Genomic DNA, 13032 nt, shown 5'->3' with positions numbered 1-13032 from the left:
TAATTTCAATCAATCCAAGGAACTGCCCTGCGTGTCTGCTTCCTCCTCCTTTGTCTCAATGTTGCCCCTTATAGAACTCATCAGGGAGGAGGATGGGAACAAATTTAGAACAGGTTGGCTCCATCCATCATTTGCTCTGGCTCCACTCACTATTTGGGCTCCCTACTTTCTGCCCCACACATCCCAACAGACACCAGCCACCCTTGCCTGAGTGGTGTAAATAAAAGCAATCCACAATAAATGGGCCAATAAAACAACAGAAATGTATCATAAAATCCTATTTCATGCTGCAGAGTCAGCAAGAGCCCAAGTTTGCCATTGAAGCCTATTTGCATCATATATATGCACAAATCTATTTACCGGTAAGTATTCTTAGGCAAGACACTGGCTTTTACACACTTCCGAATAAGTGCTACTCAACCTCTGCTGAGAAACTATTGTCCTTCCTATTCTTCACACAATGATGAGTCACTTCTATGTCTATTTTAGAATGACAAATGGAATACTTCTGACTGACTCTCTACCATACAACAAGCCCATGGTATCATCTGACTCTTAATAGCAAACAATCTTGTTTTGCATGAAGTATGTACCAAGGACTACTGGACTGACTTCAGTCTTGCATACCTGAGCAACTGCTACAATAGATACCAAACACAAGAAATGAACTTTGATTCCAGCATGCATTGGTGATATTCTAACACCTTGTAACTTCAAAAATCCCTTCCTGGTTTTTTAAACGTCTAAAGATAAATCATCACATTGTGAATCTAGAATGATTTGTAATATATCTTTTATTTTCCTGCAGTTTTGCCCTGCTTTTTCTGGATAAAATTTCCCCTACATTCCACAATCTCTCCTTGGGTGTAATGAAGTTCTGGCTTCAACCTTATTGACTCTGCTCCTTAAATAATATTTTTCAGAGCGCTGAATGGTTAAGCTAGGAAGTAATTGTCACTTGTTTGAAATACGGAATGTATTTGCCATCGTGGCAATTTCACCTCCTGTTTTGCCTTATTAATCTGGTAGATTTAACTACTGGGGTACAAATATCCCAGGAAAGTGATCAGACAATAGTTGTACTCTGAGTGTAGCACCAATGTGAAATTTAATTAGTCTAGTTCAGTTCCTTCATGATGAAAGTCATGCCTAAGCGCCTCAGATATTTTGACTCGAATAGATCATCCCACCCATCTCTATTATCTATACAGCACCTTTAGATTTTTATCCATCATTTGGACTGGCAGCAGAAATCCACCAGAAGCAGGGAGAAGAATGGCATATCCTAGCCCTGGTTCCCCCAACATGTTTTGGATTCCCACCATTCTTTACCCTAACCTCTGACCTTGGCCTTGGACAATTTCTCCTTACTTGGAATCTCCTAGTCTCTAGGCTCATCTAGACTTCCTTTTGTGCAGCGCTTTCCAGATACAGGTCCACGCTTTAAAACTGTGCGTCCGAATGGGTTTTCTTTGTCTCCAGTGCTTTCTCCATGGAAAACCTGGTTGCTGTTTGCTCTGATTCAGTGGTAAAACACAGGTTTTCTGAAGAATGGCAGATGAAGATGATGGATTATATGGAACTTGCCGAACTGACTGGGAGACTCCAAGACCAGAGAGATGAGGCTGTGGAAGAAGACTGGAAGAAGTTTAAAGAATATTTGAAAAAATATGTTAATATTTAAATCTTGGAATAGCTTTGGAAGTGGATATAGGCTGTAGGGTTGGAAGTAGAAGATAGTGTATTTTAAAATAGTATTATCTATAAGTAATAAAATGTGAAGATTTTTATGGTTAAAGGTTAAAGCAAGTGTGATAAAAAAATGGTTAGAAATTATGATATATGTAACTGCTAAAGATGAGGTAAAATGAAAATCAGATGGGGGGATTTGGGGAAGCCCACCTAACAATGTTTAGAAAAAATAAGGACAAGACAAGAATTTGTTTGTATTGTTTGTTTTTCTGTTTGTGTTGTTTATTTGTGTTATAAAATGAATTTTTTTTTAAAAAAAAACAAACAAACACAGGTTTTCCTGGGGAATGCGCTGTAGTAGTGGTGGTGGTGGTAGTGATTGAGAAACTGCTTGGAAACACGGAACAGAGGTAAGTTTGGATGAGCCCTGTGTTAATGCAAAGGAAAATGGAAGGAAGCACTTTAAAAAATAAACTGATGCAGCATAAAATGTCAAGCTTCATTTAAGTCAATGTTATTCTTTCTACTGTACTATCAGTGCACACAGAACTTGATATTGTTGTTTGTAACATAGGACATCAGTCAATGAAATAGTTGTGTGCACACAAGGATTAGTGTTAGGAAAACAAGACTTCTCCCCCTCTCCTCCCACCATGTGCCCCCACACTGTTCCCACATCTGCACCAGAGGGTTGGGGGGAACCCCCAGAATGGATTTAGGGGGCATACAGGGAAAGCTGAGAATATTCCATTGTGAAAGGAGAAATCCTTGTGCTGACAGCACTGTAGCCTTAGTGTTATGTTGAATACAACCCATAATAAGCAAAAGGTAAGTCCCAACTCCAAGAAATCTACAGCCTAAACCAGCCTTTGCCAACCTGATGCCCTCCAGATGGAATTACACTCCAACAAACGTAAAGTGAAGCAAAAATGTTTAATTCCCCATATATACTCATAGGGCCTGAACTGACAGTGATGGATCAGGAATGAGAACTTGGGGTCACTAGGATAACTTGACGAAGATGTTGACCCAGTGTGTGGCAGTTGTGAAAAAAGGCAAAATCCATCATTAGGGAAGGAATTGAAACGAAAACTGCTAATATCATAATCTATGGTGGGACTGCATTTGGGATATTGTCTACAGCTCTGGTGACCTCGCCTCGAAAAGGATATTGCGGAGTTGGAAAAGGGTCAGAAAACCACAGCCAACATGATCAAGAGGGTGTCATGGCTCCCCTATGGTGAAAGCTTGCAGTGCTTGTGACTCTTTATAATTATGCATGGCATGGAGAAAGCAGATAGAGAAAGGTTTTTCTCCCTCTGCCGTGACATTAGAACTTGTGGACATCATCCCGGACCACTGGTTATGCTGCCACTGGCTGATGGGAGCTGAGAGTCCAAAACTACCTATCGAGGGCACCAACTTGGTGAATTCAGTCCATCCTAAACTAAAACAAAGTAAAATTTTTGTATGGCAAGGGGCTCATCACCCCCCTGAGTTTGTGGCATAAACCAGATTTAAAATGTAAAGCTTTTTTTTTTAAGAAATAGTTATGAATAACTAAAACACCCAAGACGGTAAGGAATAAGAAAATGTGGTACTGACAAAGAAAATATCAAGACTTCCTCTTTGTGGTGCTGCACAGTTCTTCTACCTGTACCAATCTTTGATGGCATATAATCATTCTCCTGACCCACTCTCCAGCAAAGAGAATATGATATACAGGATTACATCACAGTATTGAAGCACTGCTTCTTGCTGAGAAGGTTTGATGTGAAGAAGAATTCTGACCCAGCAGTTGTTCTGGCTGCCATGGAAGCAGACAATAGAACCCTGCCCCTTTCACTGGGCGAGTGCTGAGATCACACATTTTGCTTCTTTAGAAGAACCAAGCCCATATGACTCAGGCTGAATCCATCCCTGAGCGCATTTCTCTGGGAGTGAGTCCTACTAAATTCAACATTACTAGAGTTTCCTGAATAGACATACCTAGGATGATGCTGTTTGGGCTTTTGCAAACTTTGCTCACTTTTTAGACTATTTGCTACTTGCTCGTTCATTTGCACTGTTTGTTCATCTTATTCTCTGAATTGCCTTCACTTTCTCACAGCAACATCATGGCATAACAACATCTGATTGGCTACGTAGTTTTTGCAAAATCAAATCATTCAGTGCAGGACCCCAGATTCAGTGGGATCACTCTTGCAACTAATCCAGGAAGGAAAGTAGAAGCCAAGTGAAACAAGGGTGAATGTTGAAGACTGGAAAAGAGATGAATCTCAGTATCCATGGGACTTACTTCTGAGTAGACAGGTTTATGAATGTGCTGTAAAACTGCTACAGTAAACCTCAACATTGAAACCAAAGAATCAGATCTCTACTATTTAGTGTTCCCATCTGGCTTCTCCCGTCTCCACATCTTTACAAAGATCTGTCTTGGAGTTCATGGTCCATCATGTATCTTTCAGTTTTCTACAGTGGGAACGCCTTTCCAGTATTACTACCTTTTAGTAAATATAAATGGAGAGGTAGAGTTTAAATGAAGCCCTGTTAATGAACCCTTAACAACCCACTCACATCAGCATGCACTCTCTCTGCTTTCCTTTTAAAGCTGGGAATCTGTATAGATGTCGCTGAAAACTCTCTCAGGACGAGAGGAAATTATCTCAATTTTTACTTCTGATGATTTTGTGGGTAGCTGAAATATAGGAGGGACAGTCAATGTGGAGTCCTCCAGAAGTTGTTGTTGAACTATGGCTCCCACAATCTCTGGTTGAGCTGATTGGAATTTTAGTCCTGCAGCTTCTGAAGGCCACCATGTTGGCAAACCTCCTGAGCTACAGGAGGATGATGTGATTCACACAGGTGGTTGTGATGTATATGTAAAGGATATTGTGCAAATATCAGCGTAATTACAGTAAACTAGTATGCGACAGCATGTATTATGTTAAATGTGTAGGTAAGTATATCAGGTAAATTAAAATAAGTGTTAGGCTGAGGTGATAGCATTGAGAGGGAGTAGTAGAGAGGGTTTGGAAGATTGTGGCAGGGTTAGTGAGATCATAGAATCATATCGTTGGAAGGTACGACAAGAATCATATCTAGTTCTGTGGTTCCTGATTAGCTAGTACTGCGGACCCCCTGTTTTTCAAAAGCCAAGCCATGGACCCCTTACTTTTGAAAATGTTGTTGTCTCTATGGTAGTTTTTTGTTATGTGAATGGTGTCACAGTCCCCTTGGGTGGATTATGTGGACCCACTGGGGTCTGAGGACCAACAATTGGGGACCACAATTCAAGTCCAATCCCCTGCAATGCAGGAATCTTTCCACCAACATGTTGCTCAAACCCGCGGCCCTGAGATTAAGAGTCTCATGCTCTACCAACTATCCCATCAATATGGAGGATTGTGGGGCTCTCAGGCCCACCACCAGTGGTAAGGTGGATGTTGACTCTGAGTAGTGTGCCCAGGCACCATTCGTGAGGAACTCACTGATGTCACTCTTGATTATTAGGAGGTCCATTTCTACCGAAGGAAGTCCAAGATGAACCTGTCCCTCTGGAGTGGCGAGTCATGGCTGCACTCAGTATGAGGCCAACCAACACCTCCATGTTCAGGATGCTTCCACCTGCCAACACCCTTAGCTTCATGCTGTGATGGCCTGGGAATCTGATTCAGAGGCTGAACCTGAGGAATCCCAGCCTGCACAGGAGTCCTCGCCTCCAGGGCCGGCTGAGCCGGGGCAGGGGTTTGAATCTGAAAGGCCCTCACCTGTGCTGGATCCTCAGGAGCAGACACCAGCTGAATCCGCTCTGGCTCTGGAGGTGATGGAGGACCCATTGCCTGCAGGTGCTCCTCTCCCAGCCCTGTCAGGGGAAGGTGAGGTTGCCTCTGGATCCAGTAACTCTCCAGCCTCTCCTGAGCTGCAGAGGCTCAGGGCAGAGAGGTGGAGGGAACTAAGTTCTCTCAGGAGGAGTGCTCGCCTTAAGGCCAGGGGAGGCGAATCACCTGTGGGCCGGGACCGCCCCAGGCCTCAGAGGAGATAAAGGCCAGTCAGCCCAGTCCCAGGTGGCGGGAGCAACATCGTTGGAAACCTGTTCCTGCCAGCACCCGGACCTGCTCGTCTGGAGTTCATGATCACGCCCGGCTCCTTGCCTTGGACCCCGCTTCACCCTTGATGGACAGCCTCCAGACCCTTGACCCAGGACCAGACTCAGACCACGCCACACAGTACCCCCTCCCGAACCAGCACACATGCCTTCCTTGTGCGGTGGCCTGAGCACTGAAAGCTCATCCAGGCCAAGAGGATCTTGCTGAGGCTTCCTCAGCATCTTTGTGGTAGCCTCTCCCTCCTGCCTGATGGGCTTGGCTGGCTGCCCCAGCTGGGGAGGCTGGGGTAACTGCTAGTGGATGGGCCGTGGCATGGCCAGAGCATTCTGAATATGAAGGCACTGCTCATTGCTCATCTCGGACTTCCTCGAGTGGAAATGGACCTCCTGATTATGAAGAATGATGTGGGTGAGTGTTATAAATGAAAATGCGTTGCTTAAAACAATAAATTAGAAGAGCACCACGCAACCCAGATGTGATAACTCCAGGTTGTGCTCGTGTTGGGACAGCACCAGAGGCAAAGAAACCCAAGTATCTATATACAAAACTGCCTTTTAAGCCAAGATGGCAAAAATAAAGAGAGAGCTGGTTGCATATCTAGAAGCAGGATGCTCTTTCAGATTTTCAGGAGACAGAGAAGCCTGTTCCCACCTCCAGCAAGGTTTTGAAAGCCCAGCTCTTGCATACACTCAAGATGAAATGGCCCCAAAAGGGGAAAAAAACAAAGCATATTTTTAGGGAGTGTATTGCATTTACTTATGAGTTTATTGCCTCATAAAACTACAGTGGTACCTCGGGTTAAGAACTTAATTTGTTCTGGAGGTCCGTTCTTAACCTGAAGCTGTTCTTAACCTGAGGTACCACTTTAGCTAATGGGGCCTCCCGCTGCTGCACGATTTCTGTTCTCATCCTGAAGCAAAGTTCTTAACCCGAGGTACTATTTCTGGGTTAGCGGAGTCTGTAACCTGAAGTGTCTGTAACCCGAGGTACCACTGTACAGCTGTTTGCACCGGATGTCAGACAGCCTGTTTTCTGCAGGAAAGGGGACCTGTGTGCCTTTGGCATGCATGCGGAGTATATCAGTCCACTTTATTACTTTAAGAACAGATTGCAATTGTCTCCTTCTTGCTGCCATGATGCAACCCTGATGTATTGCTGTTGTGGTTTGGTTTTTTGTTTAAAAAATTGTTTTATCATGTAGTATATATTTCCACGTTGTGTCCTGCTCTAGGATTGAGTTTAATGATGAGTAGAAGATGCCTGGGATGCAGGTGGCGCTGTGGGTTAAAGCCTCAGTGCCTAGGACTTGCCGATCGAAAGGTCGGCGGTTCGAATCCCTGCAGCGGGGTGCGCTCCCGCTGCTCGGTCCCAGCGCCTGCCAACCTAGCAGTTCGAAAGCACCTCCGGGTGCAAGTAGATAAATAGGGACCGCTTACCAGCGGGAAGGTAAACGGCGTTTCCGTGTGCGGCTCTGGCTCGCCAGAGCAGCGATGTCACGCTGGCCACGTGACCCGGAAGTGTCTCCGGACAGCGCTGGCCCCTGGCCTTTTAAGTGAGATGGGCGCACAACCCCAGAGTCTGTCAAGACTGGCCCGTACGGGCAGGGGTACCTTTACCTTTACCTTTAGAAGATGCCTAAATAAATGAAAATGTAGAAGCAGTCAGTTTAACAGAAAAAGAGGTACCTTTGACTAGTTAAAGCAGCAGTAGCCAACAAGGTGCTCTCTAGTCATGGTTGGACTACAACTCCCAGCATTCATAGCTATTGGCTATGTTGGCTGGGGCTTGGAATCTGTGCTGGCTGCTCCTGAAATCAGTGTTTGAAGTTCTGGGGCTATGAAGCCTGCTTAGCTTTCTGTGGTGCTGCTTTGCCCCAGAATACCTTCTGTTATGATATTATTGCTTTGTTTGGGGGAAACACATTTTCTTTCAACCCCACTTTCCTATTTGCGAAAGGGACAGATCAGTGATCATATCTTACGGTATGTGATTGCAGAAAAATGTACAGCTATGAAAATTTTGGGCCCTTCTTGAGCTAATGCCCAACAGAGTCTGGGGGGGGGGGGGAGTTGCATGACAAAATCATTGAGCTGTGGCAGAAGCAAGAATTAACTTACATTGAATTCACAATTCGGTGGCTTTTCTGGCTGAATAATGAGGACTGGAGCATAATTCTGTTGACAATATTTCCCTTCGCTTGAAAAGGCCCGGCCAACCCATCTCTTCCCATTCCTTCAACCTCTTCAGTCGAGGGAGCTCCGAATATTGCCAGACCACTGACTCCCATCATCCCTGAGCATTGGTGATGCTGGCTGGGGCTGGTGGGAGTTGGAATCCAACAACATAGCAGGTTGCAGGTTATCCAACCCTGTTCTGTATGGTATGGAAATATTGAAAGGAAGTGTAACATCTTCCGCAGTTAGGCATGCCTAGAGGCAATATCCTATACGTGGGATTTGATTCAGTGCTGTTTGTTTCCTGACTGGTGGAATTTGATAACTAGAAGGCAACATGCACGACAACGGGTGAATAATGCAATCCTTCCCCAAAATGGTGCCACCCAGATGTTGTTGGACTACAGCTCCCATCATCCTCAACCATTGGCAATGCTGGTTGGAGCTGAAGGGCCACAGGTTGCCTTAAATCAATGGAGGACACAGAGGAGGACCCTTCACTCAAAGCAGTAGCAAAGCTCTTCACTGGAAGGAAAGTAAATACTTTTGGACTACACAGACTCTTCCCATCACCATGTATTTGTAGACCACTAATGAACCATAACGAATCTCCAGGCTAGTCCCTGATGGCCATGAGGCCAAGCAGTAATGAATGAGAAATGAAATAAAGCTACCAGTGTCAAGGGTGTGTTCAGAAGCAGTGTCTTCATGAATACTAATCCTGCCTGCACTTCCCCAGCTAAGATCCAGCTAAAGGAACCCATTCAGTTTTCCTCTTTTCCCCGTTTGTGTTCATCTACCTTTTCATCAGAATCTACAGAGCTTTGCAACTTTCTGACACTTTTTAATAACTTTGTGGCTGCCCTTTTGACATCAACGAGTTTGAAAGCTGTATTCTGTTGGTTCTACCGATGGCAATGGCTCACTGGAAACTGTAGGAAACCCCAGATCTTTAAACAGAAATGGAGAACCTGCTGGACTCCAAATCCCATCAGCCCCAGCCAGCACTGCGAATGGCCAGGAATGATAGGTACCATAGTCCAACAATAGTTGGAGAGCCACAGGTTCTCCATCCCTGGCTCAGAAAACATTTGGATGGTAATATAAACCTTGTCAAAACACAGGGAGGATGTAACAGAGCTCCAAATCCCACTGTATTGCATACAATCCAAATCCTATGCATATTTACTTTGAAGAAAGTCCCATGGACTTCAGTGAAGCTTATTTCCAAGTGTGGACAAGATCATTCACACTTAATTGTGTGCTGTACAAAAACAAGTCGTAATTGGTTCAATAAGAAATCTATGGCTTTTCCTTCCTTCCTTTCTTTTTTAATGCCTTGCAACGACATACAGAAACGAAACCTCCCAAGCAACACTCAAAACATGAGCTCGGAAACTTGCACATTTTCCAAATGCCATCTCCCCTTTGATTGAAAGCAAGGGGTCGATGCTAAGAAGAAACTTCTACAGGCAGACAACATTTTGAACACAGAAGAAATGACTCAAAACAAAACCCCAGCTAGAAAATAAATGTAAAAAAAAAAAACAAAAAAAAAAACCATTTACACTGAAACAAACAACAGGCAATTGGATGCTTTGATGCAAAGTTGGTTCCCACCCGGCCCCTCAACTGACAGCTCTCTCTTCCTCTTCCTTCCCTGTGAATTATTTGATCTGGCTTGTTCTCCCTGAGCAGAGTTAGCATGCTCTGGCAAGAGACCTAAGTGGTGGCCACTGCGTTTGTTTAATCGACTGTATCGCCTCCTATTTTATCTGGCAATGGAAACATAGCATTGTGCAGACAGAGGTTCCTTCTGAAATAGACATCTTTGCAAAAGGCTCTCAACAACCACCCACCACCACCACTGCCAGTTTCCTCCAGACCCCTGAGATTTCCCAAACCTGGCAACTGAATCTACTTCCAGATAGCCAAAGCACCCCAAATAAAGAAATGGATGGTCTTCAATCAGTATAAGACCCAGCAGATCGCCTGCCTTATAATGAGCAGTGCAGGAGGGCGGGTGGGAAGGGAGGGGAGGGGAAGAAGAAAGAAAGAAAGAAAGAAAGAAAGAAAGAAAGAAAGAAAGAAAGAAGGGGAGACCCCCAAACTGGTTGACTTACCTTATTTTCTCCATCTCTGCCGCAGAGGCCTACAAGAAATCAAACAAACAAGGTGCAAATGAATGGAAAGGGAGCAGCAGCGTTCACTCGGCAGATTTATGCATAGTTCAGGCTATCCCAAAAGGCTGGCTGGCAGGCTTGGCTGGCTGCTGCCGCTGGCTCCCGTCTACCGAGCCCCGGCCAGACCCGGACCCCAGATCTGCATGGGAGCAGCAGGGGTGCACGTTGACTGGTGAACTCCCGAAGAACGCAGCAGCAGCAGCGGCGGAGGCAGCAGCAGCAGCAGCGAACACGCTGCAGAAAGGCTGGCGAGCTCCCCAGGAGACATGGGCAACACGGAATGACTCAGTTTGTAGCGCCCAGGCGAAGAAGGCAGAGGAGGAGGAGGAAGGTGGAAGGAGAACCAGTAACAGGTTACTGTGCCGAGCGGGTTCCGCAGGAGAGAAAGTTGAAATCGAGGGGTGGCCCCGTCCAACAGGAGCCGAGGGAGGGAGGGAGGCAGGCAGGCAGGCGCGCACCAACGTGGCACATAGACGCTGCCACGATCTCCAGTTTCTCTCCTCCCTCGGCCTCTCCCCCCCAAACCCCCCACACCACCTTGGAGTTTTTAATTCATCACGTTTCCCCGAGATCTCGGCAGATGGAGCGCGCGCACGCAGCTCGAGCGAGAGTTTTAGGGATCGCGTTAGGGTTGGGTTTTTTTGTGTGTGTCCCCCACCCACCCTGTAATTCATGGTCTTAATTCATCTCTCTAGCATTCCGCCTTGCCCTTTAAGATTCACGCCGGGGTCCCTTTGATCCGCACCGGCAAGAGGGTGGGGGGAAAGTTTCAGGCGGACTCCTTTTTTTAACCCCTGCTCCGCCAGACCCGGCCAAGGAAGGCAGCCCTCTCCAACAACGCTTGACTCTTTGGGAGCCTGCTTAACCATTTGCTTCCTGAGATCTGCCCAGATGAAGCCACCGGGATGGTGCGGGGGGAGGACGGATTCTGTTGCAGCTTTTACCATACTAGTATGTCCTTCCTTCCTTCCTTCCTTCCTTCCTTCCTTCCTTCCTTCCATCATCTATCTATCATCTATCTATCCATCTATTTATCTATATCTATCTATCTATCTATCTATCTATCTATCTATCTATCTATCTATCTATCTATCTATCTATCATCTATCTATCTATCATCTATCTATCTATCCCTGCATCGTTTCATTTCTTTTGAATTCTTTCCCCTTTCAATGTATGCCATGCAACCATTTTATTCACCCTCGACACAAATATCGCCAAGATTTTGAGCTGTCAGGCTTCTTTTGGCTCCGCCTGCCCTTCACACACATCTAGAGTGGGTGGGCGGGCTTTTCTGCTTTCCCCCTTCCATCCCAGTTTTTTGTGAATTAGAGGATGAAAGCGCCAGGGCGAGTCTGGGAACCCGACATTTCAAAAGTATATTCCCATCCTTTTTTTAGTCCCAGAAGACCAGAAGACCTGTCGTTTCAAAGCCTCTTGTTTTAGATAGTCCTAAAGCACATTTCTCCCCTACCAAACATAAAAGTTAAAAAAGAAACTGGGAATTGCTGTTTAAAGGTGCTAGGAATTGTAGCTCTGTGAGGGGGGGGAACTACAGTTCCCAGAATTCTGGGCGGGGTGTGTGCTTTAGATGTATGGTATGTACTTAGCCTGTGCAACAGATGGTGGTTAGGTAAGAAAAGGAAAAACGAGGCATGATCAGAACAGCAAAAATGAAAATATACACTGAAATATCAGTGGCGTTTGTGTTCTTCAATTGCCAACAGATCCCTATTTCTCCCCCCCCCCCCGCGTCCTTCCTGGTTTTTTCTCTGGCCCAGTCACTTATGATCTCATGATGTGGAAGTCCTTTCCTCACGTCCATTGTTGCCTTGGCAATGCCTTGCAAAATGCATCGAGAGGCAAGCCGAGCCCATTGATTGAACGGTTCCCCCACACCAATTCATTAACATACAATATTGCAGCGCACAAGATGAGACGACTTTTCTGAACGCCACCCTGCTGGTTCCGATCCTGGGAGTCCTAAATGCCAGATGATAATCGCCAGTGTCCACTCTATGCAAGTGGAACCTCCCAAAATGGATGGGCTGGTGCACTGGGGGAAAGAGGGTGTCCTTCTGTGCTCCACAAAACAACCCTTCTGTGCTGATGATGCAGTGCAACCCTGAATTCTCATCCTTTCACGAATGTAGAAGACAGAATCACGGCCCCACTCTGCACTAGCAAACGCCTTTCCTAAGCTGCTATGTGGAGCTAAAAGGAGGAGGGCAATGAGGAAGGGGAAGAGCTTATAAGGACATGGCACTCCGCTATGTGCTTCATGCTGGGCGCATAGTTAGAGTATGGAACAGGCTCCCACAGGAGGCAATGCTGTCCACCAACTTGGGTGGCTTTAAGAGAGGATTAGATAAGAGAAATTAATGGAGGATAAAGCTCTCAATGGCTAACAGCCATGATAGCTATGTTCTACCTCCACATTCAGAGGCCGTAATGCTTCTAAATACCTGTACCAGTTGCTGGAAACTGGGGGAGACGAAGAAGAAGAAGAGTTTGGATTTGATATCCTGCTTTATCACTCCCCTTAAGGAGTCTCCAAGTGGCTAACATTCTCCTTTCCCTTCCTCCCCCACAACAAACGCTCTGTGAGGTGAGTGGGGCTGAGAGACTTCAGAGAAGTGTGACTAGCCAAGGTCACCCAGCAGCTGCATGTGGAGGAGCGGGGACGCGAACCCGGTTCCCCAGATTACGAGTCTACCACTCATAACCACTACACCACACTGGAGGAAGTGATCTAAGTCAGTGTTTCCCAAATTTGGGTCTCAAGCTGTTTCCCATCACCCCTTACCACACTGGTCCTGATAACTGCGTGGACAGGCAGAGTCCCTTCAACCGCAGGCGACCCCCGAGCTGAAT

The 13032-nt window shown here is 45.9% G+C and overlaps 1 protein-coding gene and 2 long non-coding RNA genes across 3 annotated transcripts in view; 1 reads left to right on the top strand and 2 right to left on the bottom strand.

Moving 5' to 3' along the window:
* The window catches only part of BEGAIN (brain enriched guanylate kinase associated), a 197125-nt gene that overhangs the window by 147370 nt on the left and 36723 nt on the right, over positions 1-13032 (bottom strand). The window contains exon 2 of the mRNA XM_083739082.1: positions 10099-10127. Coding sequence (XP_083595208.1) covers positions 10099-10127 — 29 coding nt within the window. The remainder of the gene's footprint in view (positions 1-10098; positions 10128-13032) is intronic.
* On the bottom strand, positions 1940-3470 carry LOC310828722. The gene is made up of 2 exons (XR_014557090.1): positions 3298-3470; positions 1940-2119 (listed from the first exon to the last, which is right to left on the bottom strand). It is a non-coding gene; the product is annotated as an uncharacterized lncRNA (long non-coding RNA).
* On the top strand, positions 3480-4061 carry LOC310832639. The gene is made up of 2 exons (XR_014558345.1): positions 3480-3632; positions 3803-4061. It is a non-coding gene; the product is annotated as an uncharacterized lncRNA (long non-coding RNA).

Source organism: Podarcis gaigeae (genome assembly GCF_964106915.1).
Source record: "Podarcis gaigeae genome assembly, chromosome: 1".
Taxonomy (NCBI): domain Eukaryota; kingdom Metazoa; phylum Chordata; class Lepidosauria; order Squamata; family Lacertidae; genus Podarcis; species Podarcis gaigeae.
Note: the sequence above shows the minus strand (reverse complement) of the source record. Positions and strands in the feature narration are given on the sequence as shown.